Here is a 12,180-nt window from a genome sequence, read left to right as displayed (position 1 = left end):
ATCGTATTATTTGTAAACTTGTTACTTCATCAGACCTCTGAGAGGACATGGGGAGCGTTTCTACACCACCTGCTCTGTCATTTTTTAACGTGTGTTTTTACAAATTTCAGAGGGTGGGGGAGAGAAACATCAATGATGAGAGAGAATCATTGATTAGCTGCCTCCTGCACGCTATTTATAAAAAAGATGTATGTGTACATGACCAAGCTTCAGGTAATATGCAAAAATAATAAGTTATATTCACTTAGATTATGAGTGTGTTTTTTCATTTCTGCGAACTTTTCATATAGCTGTTACAGTTTTTTTTAACTAACAGACTATTTTTCAGAGGAGTTTTAGGTTTATGGAAAGACTGAGCAGAAAGTACAGTTTTCGTGAATTCTCTTGTTTTTTAATTACGGTAATATTTAGAGAGAGGAAGGGAGAGGGAGAGAGGCAGAGGAACATCGGTCAGGAACTGAGGCCCCGGACTTGTGCCCTGACTGGGAACCGAGCAGCTGCCTTCGGAGCAGCTCCCCGGGTCAGGCCTGGCCAGCGGAGCCGTGGCGGCAGGCTGGCAGGTTCTCAGTGGCAGGTGTTTTCTGTTATCTGCGGGTAACCTAAAGGAGCTTGTTAATACCGTGTTTCCCCGAAAATAAGACATCCTCCGAAAAGAAGACCTAGCACATGGAAAGATAAGACATCCCCTAAAAATAAGACCTAGCGCAACTTTGGGGGAAAAATTAATATAAGACACTGTCTTATTTTCGGGGAAATGGTAGATCATCATCATACTATAGACAATGATAATTACTGTAACATCGTTAGTACACTAGAGGCCCGGTGCACGGATTCGTGCACCAGTGGGCTCCCCCAGCCTGGCCGCGCCCTCCGCAGCCCTCCGCAGTTCGGACCCCTCGGGGGTGTCGGACGGGTGGTTTCAGCTGGTCCCCGGTCCTACATCCCCCGAGAGGTGTAGTAGTTGTGAAGCAGCTGCGGCCGGCGGGGAGGAGCCTGAGCCCCGGCTGGTTGCAGTGCTGCTCCCGCTTGCCCGCTCGCCTGCTCGCTCAGCCCCGCTGTGCCGCCTCCGCTGCTCAGCACGCTGCCTCCAGGCGGAGAGGCCTGAGCTGCTGCAGCTGCGCTCACCTCGCTCGGGGAGCCCAGCGTCTGGCGCCCGTGGGTCGGCTGAGTGGTGCTCCGGCTGTGGGAGCGCACTGACCACCAGGGGGCAGCTCCTGCGTTGAGTGTCCGCACCCTGGTGGTCAGTTCCCATCATAGCGACCAGTCATTGGGTCGCCTAGGCCTGTGGTCGGCAAACTGCGGCTCCCCAGCCGCATGCGGCTCTTTGGCCCCTTGAATGTGGCTCTTCCACAAAATACCACGGCCTGGGCAAGTCTATTTTGAAGAAGTGGCGTTAGAAGAAGTTTTAAGTTTAAAAAATGTGGCTCTCCAAAGAAACGTCAATCGTTGTCCTGTTGATATTTGGCTCTGTTGACTAATGAGTTTGCCGACCACTGGCCTAGGCTTTCAGATAAATACTTAATAGTTATGTATATTACACAGCTATATAGAGAATATATCTAGGTAATAATTAGTAAGTAATAATAGGTTATTGTTGTAATAGCCCTCAAGTATTATAGTTATTTGAACATTTACTGTACCTATTTCTGTAGGTAAGAAAAACTTAAAAGAAATAAGTAGGAGTCAGAGCCTCCTACTCGGTACCTGATATTCTTTTCTAAATGTATTTGTTTTTTCCTTTTCTATATTTAACCAAGGGAACCGATGGTCCCTTGGACTGTAACCGTAGTGAGACTGCTGTCTTTTTCCCTGGGGTTCCTTCATGCCACAGGAAATGGTTGATTTCCTCTGCTGCTGTTGAAGACGGGGCTGGATTTCAGTGAGCTGTTTACGGGCTGACTGAGGTCCTCTTACCCTCAAGGAGCAGAAACAGACGCAGTCCCTGAGGCTGAGGCTTCCCATCTGAACGTGGACCCGCCTTCTCACCCGGAGTGGGAGCGGGCTGCTCTGCCTGTGCTCGGCGGTGGCGCAGGACGGTGGCCGGTGGGCTGGGACCAGGTAGGAAGATGGGTGCTCAGGCCTCACCTCCTACGTTTCTGATGGACGAGGCTGCGTTACCTGCCAGAGGTGATTAGCGTTTAAACGCCATGGGCTGGAGGAACGGTGTGGCGGGCCTCGGAAGCCAAAGGTTAGGCCTGCCCAAATGCCTCTGCCGCAGGCTGAGCTCATCTCCTTTTTGAAAGGAGCAGACACTTTGTCAACAACACGATCTCAGTGCCGAGTTCCTCAGGACCGACAGTGCCTCTGGGTCAGCAGAGAAAGTCTGAACATCGGCAGGAAATCCGGCGTGGTGTGAGCTGGCAGGGGCTGGGTGGAGGGTCATAGGTAAGCGACCAGTCCTCCAGAGAATGTGCTCCCGGCACTCTTCGTAATATCTGTTCCCTGTGAGTCTAGACTCTAAACTCTAGAGCACATGTGTCAAACACAAGCCTGCGGGCCAAATCCGTCCCGCCAGGCCTTGCAATGTGGCCCGCACCGCGCTGTCATCACTGCACTCTGCTGCGTTTCCATCACAATGACAGTTTATGACTGTTCAGTAAACCATTCAGCCCGCGATTTAGGCTGGATTTTAGATTTTGGCCCCTTCTCTGATTGAGTTCGACACCCCTACCCTAGACCATGGTATGCGGCCCTTTTCTGAGGGTCTTAAAAGTGACTCTGTGGAGTCCTGAGTTTGAGGACATTTTCTTTTTTTCTCTTTTTTTAATATTTTATTGATTTTTACAAAGAGGAAGGGAAAGGGATAGAAAGCTAGAAACATCGATGAGAGAGGAACATCGACCAGCTGCCTCCTGCACATCCCCCACGGAGGATGTGCCCACAACCAATGCACATGCTCTTGACTGGAATTGAACCCAGGACCTCTCAGTCCGCAGGCCGACGCTCTATCAACTGAGCCAAACCTGTTTCGGTGAGGACATTTTCTTTAACGAGCAGTCAGCTAGCACTGAATGTGTGTCATGCACGGTTTTAAATGTCGTATAGATGTTATCTGATTTCATCCTCAGAATAACCCCAAGAGAAGGGCTCTTACCTAATTTTGCAAATGTGCATTGAGGCACAGAGAGGCAGAGTAGCCAGCCCAGGGTCACGGCAGTAGATGGCAGAACCCGGGTTTGAACCCCGGCAGTCTAGCTCCACAGAACTGGTCTCACTACCATGACAGGTGGTCTCCCTGAGAACACTCACAGTTACTGATGTCTGACCAGAAGGCTGTGAGAGATTAATTCATCCCTGCTGCGTCTCCGTCAGAGACTCCCTACACACCAGCTCACACCGGCAGGGTTCAAATCTGTGCCCGGAAACGACGGGTGATCCTCTCTGGCTGCCCACCACGCCCCCAAGGTGCTCTGCCTGCCCGGCCGGGGCTGCTCACTTCCTGTTTGTGAGCCTGGAGGCAGGGCAGCGGCACCTAATGCTCATCAGGAAGAAATCTGTTGGCACCTTGGCTTTCCTTGGGAACTCCTGGCTCAGGTGACTCGCTCAGATTTGGCCCCGCGGCTCCTCCTGCTCCCAGCAGCCGCACGGTGAATCTTGAGCCCACTTGGCCTGTGACGGAACAGACTGGTGTCATGCTACACCGTCCCTGTTGATCCAAAGATACCACCAGTGCAGGGCTAGGAACAGAACGTTTCCGTCTCTCCCAGGAAGAATGGGAAGGGGTGTGTGTGTAAGAGAGGGAGGGAGGGGGAGAGAGTGAAAGAGAGAGAGGGGGAGGGAAATAGGGAGAGGGAGAGAGAAGGGGAAAGGAGGGGGAAAGGGGGAGAGACTCGAGAGGGGAGTGGGAGAGGGAGAGGGAGGGAACATGTCACAAGTTAGGACAGTAAGGTGCTCAGGACTTCTGGGAGCTTCTGCTCAGTTTCAGCCTTAGGCCCTACCAGCTTCTTCTTTTGGGTGCCACAGGGGTCCTACATAGTTATTGCCGGCACCCCCAAATCCACGTGTGCAGTGCAGGTCTTTTACTTTGTGTTTAGTTGCTTTTCACATGTATGTAGATGTCATCAAACCAAAAGGAAAAGCTCACCGGGCCGGTGTGCTCAGTGGTTAAGCATCAACTTATGAACCTGGAGGTCACGGTTCAATTCCCATTCAGAGCACATGTCTGGGTTATGGGTTCCATCCCCAGTGAGGGGCGTGCAGGAGCAGCCAGTCATTGATTGTCTCCCATCACCGATGTCTCTCCCTCTCCCTTCCTCTCTGAAATCAGTAAAAATGTTTTTTTGTTTTTTTAAATATATTTTATTGCCGAAACCGGTTTGGCTCAATGGATAGAGCGTCGGCCTGGGGACTGAAGGGACCCGGGTTCGACTCCGGTCAGGGGCATGTACCTTGGTTGCGGGCATATCCCCGGTGGGGGGTGTGCAAGAGGCAGCTGATCGATGACTCTCTCTCATCGATGTTTCTTACTCTCTATCTCTCTCCCTTCCTCTCTGTACAAAATCAATAAAATATCCGGAGTCGAACCCAGGACCTATCAGTCCCCAGGCCGACGCTCTATCCACTGAGCCAAACCCGTCTTGGCAGTAAAAATGTTTTTTAAGAAGAAAACTACATATATAAAAAAGGGGGAAGCTGCACTGAATTTGTGTAAGCTCTCGTTAGCACAACAACCACCTGCTGAGCAGCCACATCCAGTTCAAGCCCCTCCTAGGCGGATGGGAACCCTGGGGCGTGGGGTGAGGTAGAGAGTTGCCGTCCGTTGCAGCAGGGAACTGGCTTGGGAGCTGGTTCATTGCATGAGCCATGACCTTAGCTGTGTCCCTCTGGGGCGGTCGCAGAGGGAGAGATTGGCATGTATTTTGACGTTTAATACTATGCTGTACGTTCTAATATTGTCTAATAGGGTGGTTTATTGCAATAACGTTTTCCAGGATTTATAATGCTTCTCTTGAGAATCAGTCAGTTAGTGAATTAATAGATTCCTATATTCCTTGCCCCGCCCCCGTGAGTGAAATCCTGTTTCCAACCTGGGGAGCTGAGGCGTGGTGGAATTGAGCGACTGGCTTCTGTCCTGACAGAGCTGGCCCTGAAGGTGTATCTCGGGTCCAGGCCCGTTCCTCAGCCTGAGCGTGCGGATCTCGGTGTTTCTGTCTTAGTCCTCGACGGCGCTTGCGGGACTTTTTAAACCTCACCGGGAACATGTTTATGTTTATTTTTTCACATAACAGCTATTGAACATTTGGGCAAGTTACCTAACTTCTAAGTCTTGGCTTACTGGAATTCATGGCAGAGGACTAAAATGAGAAAATACAGTGGGAACTCAATAAATGACCGTCCTTTTTCTTAAGCGACATTTAAAAAACAGATTATAAATGAGGGTATTTGGTGTTTTTATAGCTTTTCACAAAGTTTAGGAGCTCAGGACTGTAGTATTGGAAGGTCTCTCAATCATTTTAGAACCAGTGAAGGATTCCCTCAAACTCTTTAACTAAAATCCGCTTCCTTAGGCCTGCCCTCCTTCATGTGACAGGCTTTCTAGGATCTGAGTCAGCTGTTTTAGTGACAACAGCTTCTCAGATCCTAGAAAGCCTGTCACAATATTATAACGTACAGCATAGTATTAAAGGTCAAAATACGTGCCAGTCTCTCCCTCTGCGACCGCCCCAGGGGCCGCAGCATAAGGTCCACCAGCACCAACGTTCCCTGCCCTCACCCCGCGCCTAAGAGCAGCTTGAACTGGATGTGGCTGCTCAGCAGGTGGTCGTGCTCCCCTGCCGCTCCCAAATCGTCTTTTCCGACTCACTCTCCTTTAGCTCTCCTCAGAAGATGCATCGTCTTCCTTTCCCATCTGGGCCTCCCTCTTCCGACAGACAGGCTTTAATGGACAGGAAATTCAGCTCATTGACCAGCCTCTCCCGGGCTCTTTTCTGCGAGCTCTCCGGGGAACCGGTCACCCAGTCCCCACACAGGCGGCTTGCTCTGCGTGTCTTTCCACTTTCTAGGAGAGAAGTAAATACGTAACGTCGAGCACGGCAAGTTGAACCCACATTTTAACATCCGCCCCCTGTGATATCGTTAAAATGACATAAGGGAGAAAAGGTTATCAGCAAATGAGCGGTTGTTGGCATGTTAAAGGCAAAAAGCCTGTGCCATAAGGCCGGTGGGCCAGAGGAGCCGAAAGTGCGATGAGCCGGTGGGCCGGAGGAGCCGAAAGTGCGATGAGCCGGTGGGCCGGAGGAGCCCAAAGTGCGATGAGCCGGTGGGCCGGAGGAGCCCAAAGTGCGATGAGCCGGTGGGCCGGAGGAGCCGAAAGTGCGATGAGCCGGTGGGCCGGAGGAGCCGAAAGTGCGATGAGCCGGTGGGCCGGAGGAGCCCAAAGTGCGATGAGCCGGTGGGCCGGAGGAACGGGAAGAGGGAGGGCTGTAAGGGGAGCTGGACCTGCTCCGGAGCCGAGAAACCAGGAAGAACCAGTGCTGAGACGGAAAGAAGGCTGGCGGGAAGCTGTGAGAAGCAATTAGAGGCCCACAGGCGGGACTCTGGTCTAGACGGTGAATCAGAGGCAGGCGGAGCTGGGAGGACGGGTGGCCTGGAGCAAACCTGGAACACGGGCCTCAAAGACAGTCCAGCTCGTGAGCATAGTGACCGCCGGGCCGCCCTCACCGGGGCCTCTCGCAGTCACTCCCCCACAGGCCCGTCCCCTCGAAGCCAGCCCCGGAGGCGCTAAGAACGCAGCTGCTACCAGGGCCCAGAAAAATGCCCTTCACCGGCCACCCAGCTGACCTGTGGAAACCCCTCTCACGTCCCGCGTGGTTCAGGGTTCCGGTTCAGGGTTCGGGTTCTGGAGAAGGCCGCACACAAATGAAAAGCATTAATTTGGGAAATTTGGGAATGAGGGCCAGGCGGAAGCCCCAGAGGATTACTCCTCACCCCTTTCATTAAGATGGAGATTATGGGATACACCCTTATCCCCCAGCCAGGAGACTCCAATAATAGCCAATCGGCGAATTTACTTAAAACTAACAGGTGGAGGCTGCTTCCACTACCAATGTCTAGTGATTAGCTCTGACCCTTCACAGCAATTCAGGTTGACCAGCCCTCCAGACTCCCCGTCCACACCTCTGCATTAGTAAACCGATGATGGGCTTCGCAGTGACGTCCACAGGCTGACAAGCCTAGCCCTGCCACCACAGCTGTCCAACAGCTTCCAGAGCTGCGAGCAGTTGACCAAACATCACAGACGTTTAGAGCTAGCCTCCAGCATAACCCACAGGCCTCACGGATGGGGCCCGAGAACGCTGAGGAGCAGTGAGGGGAGGAAGAGAGGCCGTTTACTGTGTGAGAGATGAGGGGAAATATTAGTTGTGAAATATGGACAGTATAGCTTTTAAAAAGAAAAAGGAAGCTTCAGGAAACAAGAAGGACCTCTCAGATTTAGCGGTTGAGGATGGGAGAGCCAGTGTGTGGGTCATGGTTTGCAGGACACCGGCTCAGAGCCCCCACCGGAGCGGAGCGGCCTGGCGAGGGGTGGACGGGGTGAACGAGGGGGACAGACGGGCCCCAGCAGGAACCCGGGACGGTGACAGGAGGGGTGAGGTCGATGAGTCGGTTCCTGTGAGGGCTGGTGGCAGGAGAGCAGCCAGTGTTTCGTGGGCGCGGAAGGGAGTCCTTGGGCAGGTTGCTGGGGGCAGGTAAGGACTCCCTCGGCTCCGGCTCCCTCGGCTCCGGCTCCGGCACAGCAGAGCCCCCGTGGCTGAGCACCGGGCCGCACGGCTCATTGACCTAAGAGGCGCCTGGGCTCCGTGGGGTCTGCCTCGGGCTGGTTCGCACCCAAGGACGCCCCAACCTTTGAACCCTCTGCGCCGCCTCTGCCTCTGATCCCCACCTGTGCCCCCGTTCCCGTTGGGTCTCCCCGCCTCATCTCTTCCTGTCTCGAAATCCTTGCTCTGGGGAGCCTGATGTTAGGGCTTCTGCGCGTGTGGCTGTGTCCGCCCTCTGCCTCCCGCAGACGGGCCTCGGGAGGAAGTGTCAGGGAACAGGCCGGGGAGTCGGGCCGTGGGGAACCCCCCGTGTGGAGCACTCGGGCTGGCTGGCGTGTGGGGAGCCGGTGACCGTGCTGAGGACGTGTCCATGGCGGACTCGGCGTGCGGACACTCGGGGTCTCCAGGGGCGGGGTCCGCGCAGAAGGGCGTGTGGGTCTCTGTATTTGCCGTCCTCCCTATCTCTCTGTTTTACTTCGCCCGCAGATTGGGGACCACAAGTTCAGCGCTCACCGGATCGTCTTAGCGGCCTCCATCCCGTACTTCCACGCGATGTTCACCAATGACATGATGGAGTGCAAGCAGGACGAGATTGTGATGCAGGGAATGGACCCCAGGTACCGCTGCTCCTCCAGCTCTCCCGGCTGCTTCCCTGGTGCCAGTGCCCCAGGGGCCGAGCAGGACACGGTGTCTACAGCTCCGCTCTGTGCACCTCAGCCCGTGCACACACACACACACACACACCCGTGCACGCTGTGCTCTGTGCACACACACACACACACCCGTGCACGCTCCGCTCTGTGCACACACACACACACACACACACACCCGTGCACGCTCCGCTCTGTGCACACACGCACACACACCCGTGCACGCTCCGCTCTGTGCACGCACACACACACCCGTGCACGCTCCGCTCTGTGCACACACACACACACACCCGTGCACGCTCTGCTCTGTGCGCACACACACACACACACACACCCGTGCACGCTCCGCTCTGTGCACACACACACACACCCGTGCACGCTCCGCTCTGTGCACACACACACACACACACCCGTGCACGCTCTGCTCTGTGCACACACACACACACCCGTGCATGCTCTGCTCTGTGCACACACACACACACCCGTGCACGCTCTGCTCTGTGCGCACACACACGCACACACCCGTGCACGCTCTGCTCTGTGCACACACACACACACACCCGTGCACGCTCCGCTCTGTGCACACACATACACACACCCGTGCACGCTCCGCTCTGTGCACACCACACACACACCCGTGCACGCTCCTGCTCTGTGCCACACACCACACCACAACCCGTGCACGCTCTGCTCTGTGCACACACACACACAACCCGTGCACGCTCCGCTCTGTGCACACACACACACACCCGTGCACGCTCCGCTCTGTGCAACACACAACACACACACACACCCGTGCACGCTCCGCTCTGTGCACACACACACACCCGTGCACGCTCCGCTCTGTGCACACACACACGCACACACCCGTGCACGCTCCGCTCTGTGCACACACACACACACGTGCACGCTCCGCTCTGTGCACCTCAGCCTGTGCATGCGCGGGTGCACACACACACATTCACACGCACACACACGCACACACACACACACGCACACCCCCGTGCACGCTCCGCTCTGTGCACCTTGGCCTGTGCACGCACACACATTCACACACACACACACACACACACACACACACACATACCCATGCACGCTCCGCTCTGTGCACCTCAGCCTGTGCACACGCGGGTGCACACACACACATTCTCACACACACACACGCACGCACACACACCCCCGTGCACGCTCTGCTCTGTGCACCTCAGCCTGTGCATGCGCGGGTGCACACACACACATTCACACGCACACACACACACACACACGCACACCCCCGTGCACGCTCCGCTCTGTGCACCTTGGCCTGTGCACGCACACACATTCACACACACAGACACACACACACACACACACACACATACCCATGCACACTCCGCTCTGTGCACCTCAGCCTGTGCACGCGCGGGTGCACACACACACATTCACACACACACACGCACACACACACGCACACACACACCCGTGCACGCTCCGCTCTGTGCACCTCAGCCTGTGCACGCACGGGTGCACACACACACATTCACACACACACACACACACACACACGCACACACACACACGCACACCCCCGTGCACGCTCCGCTCTGTGCCTGGCGATCAGTAAACAAGTTCGGCCCTCCACCCCTGGCCTGAGACGGGGTGGCAGTGGAGCCTCTGCTGTGTTTTGCTGTGTTTGCGTGCACATTTAACAGGCAGTAGAGTCTCAGGTGTATTCTTTGCCTGGGGCGGGTGCAGAGGTGGGGTTGTCACTCTGCACTGCTCTGTGGCGCTGTGTGAGCGGGCACGCTTTGCAAGTGAGAGCCTGGCCTCCGGCTGGAGCAGTGACTCCAGCGCTGGCCGGCGGCCTGCCCTTTGCTGCCTAACCTCACGAGGTGGGAGTGCAGGGAGAGGGCTGGGCACCTGGGCGCCCTCTGCCGATTGAGGTCCCGCCCCGGTGCCGGAGCGGGTTTTTGACCACACATGGCGGGCCGGGGACTTACAGGACGCACACAGCGGGGTCTGAGGGCAGTTGCGCTCCCTCCTCAGAGGTCTGCGCTGGGAGGAGCCGTGCTGATCGCCACGCAGTCAGGCGCTTTCTTTCGCTGCTGCCAGGCACCTGTGTGTGTGCGGAGGCTGGCCTGGGGTGACACGGAGGCGCCTCTCCTGCACCGACTCCGGTGGTGGGATCTGGTGATAGGCAGGTGCACGGGGCTGGCCGGGAAGAACGTGATGTCAGGAAGGCCAAGGCGAGCGAAGGAGGCGGGGCCTGTGTGTGCCAGGGAATCGGACGGCCTCTGTGACGAGGTGGCATTTGAGCCCAGACCTTCATTGAGGTGAGGGAGGGAGCCGCCTGGGGACGAGCCCTCCAGGAGAGGGGGCAGCCCCTGCAGAGCCCTGAGGTGAGAGGGCACAGAGTGGACGGTGACGAGGCTGCCCGCAGTCCTGGAGGTGGGATTTGGGCTTTCCTCTCGGTGCATCGCGAGAGAGAAGAAAAAGCTGGGATTCTCCTGGGAATTTATCCCGAAGAAGTAATAACCCAGCACCATTATTTATAACGGCAGTAAGATGGTGGATGCTGTTACACCGAGACCTTCTGGAACACTCTCTAGCAGCCGCTAAGGATGAGACATGGGCGTGTAGCAACACGGAAAGGGCCTCACGAGTCTCAGGGAGGTTTGTGCCACTCAGGCAAAGAGGGTGAAAGGGCCCAGGAAGCTGGCACCCGGCACCTGCTCAGGAGGGACATGTGGTCCTTGCTTTCTCTTTTTAAACGTTTCTGTCACAAAACTATTTGGGCAACACAGACAAGAAGCAGGACGCGTCAGCCCTGGGGAAGCACAATCCCTTCAGGAGCTCTCCAAGGGCATGGCTGTCGGGGTGGGTGTCATGGCTGTCTGGGTGGGTGTCATGGGTGTCATGGCTGTCGGGGTGGGTGTCATGGCTGTCGGGGTGGGTGTCATGGCTGTCGGGGTGGGTGTCATGGCTGTCATGGCTGTCTGGATGGGTGTCATGGCTGTCGGGGTGGGTGTTGTGGCTGCCATGGCTGTCAGGGTGTATGTCATGGGTGTCATGGCTGTCAAGGTGGGTGTCATGGGTGTCATGGCTGTCGGGGTGGGTGTCATGGGTGTCATGGCTGTCGGGGTGGGTGTCGTGGCTGCCATGGCTGTCAGGGTGTATGTCATGGGTGTCGTGGCTGTCATGGCTGTCAGGGTGGGTGTCATGGGTGTCGTGGCTGTCATGGCTGTCAGGGTGGGTGTCATGGGTGTCGTGGCTGTCAGGGTGGGTGTCATGGCTGTCAGGGTGGGCCCATCTGTCCCCAGGCAGAACTGCCCACCCACTCAGGGCTGTGTCTCTGGGCGAAGACCCGTCTCTAAGGAGCGTCGTCCTCTTCCCTCCAGCGCCCTGGAGGCTCTCATCAACTTTGCCTACAACGGCCACCTCGCTATCGACCAGCAGAACGTCCAGTCGTTGCTGATGGGGGCGAGCTTCCTGCAGCTGCAGAGCATCAAAGACGCCTGCTGCGCCTTCCTCCAGGAGCGGTGAGGCGGGGCGGGCGGGGCGGGCGGGCACGCACCTCTCCGTTTCGCGAGCCCGGCCAGTTCGCGAGTCTTCGGGGCCCAGAGTGTTAGAGTGAGCCAGGAGGGTACTCCGCACCCTTTCTTCCTTTCTTTCTTTCTTTCTTCTCCATCTTATTTTATTTTATTTTATTTTATTTTATTGATTTTTTACAGAGAGGAAGATAGAGGGACAGAGAGTTAGAAACATCGATGAGAGAGAAACATCGATCAGCTGCC

General features: G+C 55.9%; 1 protein-coding gene across 4 annotated transcripts in view; it reads left to right on the top strand.

Annotated features, from left to right (window-relative positions):
* Window positions 1-12,180, top strand: part of KLHL18 (kelch like family member 18) — a 32,804-nt gene that overhangs the window by 10,400 nt on the left and 10,224 nt on the right. For 3 of the 4 annotated variants that reach the window (XM_036430211.2, XM_036430212.2, XM_036430210.2), the window contains exons 2-3: window positions 8,244-8,374; window positions 11,785-11,925. In XM_036430211.2, the coding sequence (XP_036286104.1) occupies window positions 8,244-8,374; window positions 11,785-11,925 (272 nt within the window). The remainder of the gene's footprint in view (window positions 1-8,243; window positions 8,375-11,784; window positions 11,926-12,180) is intronic. The other variant, XM_045578780.1, reaches the window with a different exon arrangement.

Source organism: Pipistrellus kuhlii, unplaced genomic scaffold (assembly GCF_014108245.1).
Source record: "Pipistrellus kuhlii isolate mPipKuh1 unplaced genomic scaffold, mPipKuh1.p scaffold_m20_p_103, whole genome shotgun sequence".
Lineage (NCBI taxonomy): Eukaryota > Metazoa > Chordata > Mammalia > Chiroptera > Vespertilionidae > Pipistrellus > Pipistrellus kuhlii.
Note: the sequence above shows the minus strand (reverse complement) of the source record. Positions and strands in the feature narration are given on the sequence as shown.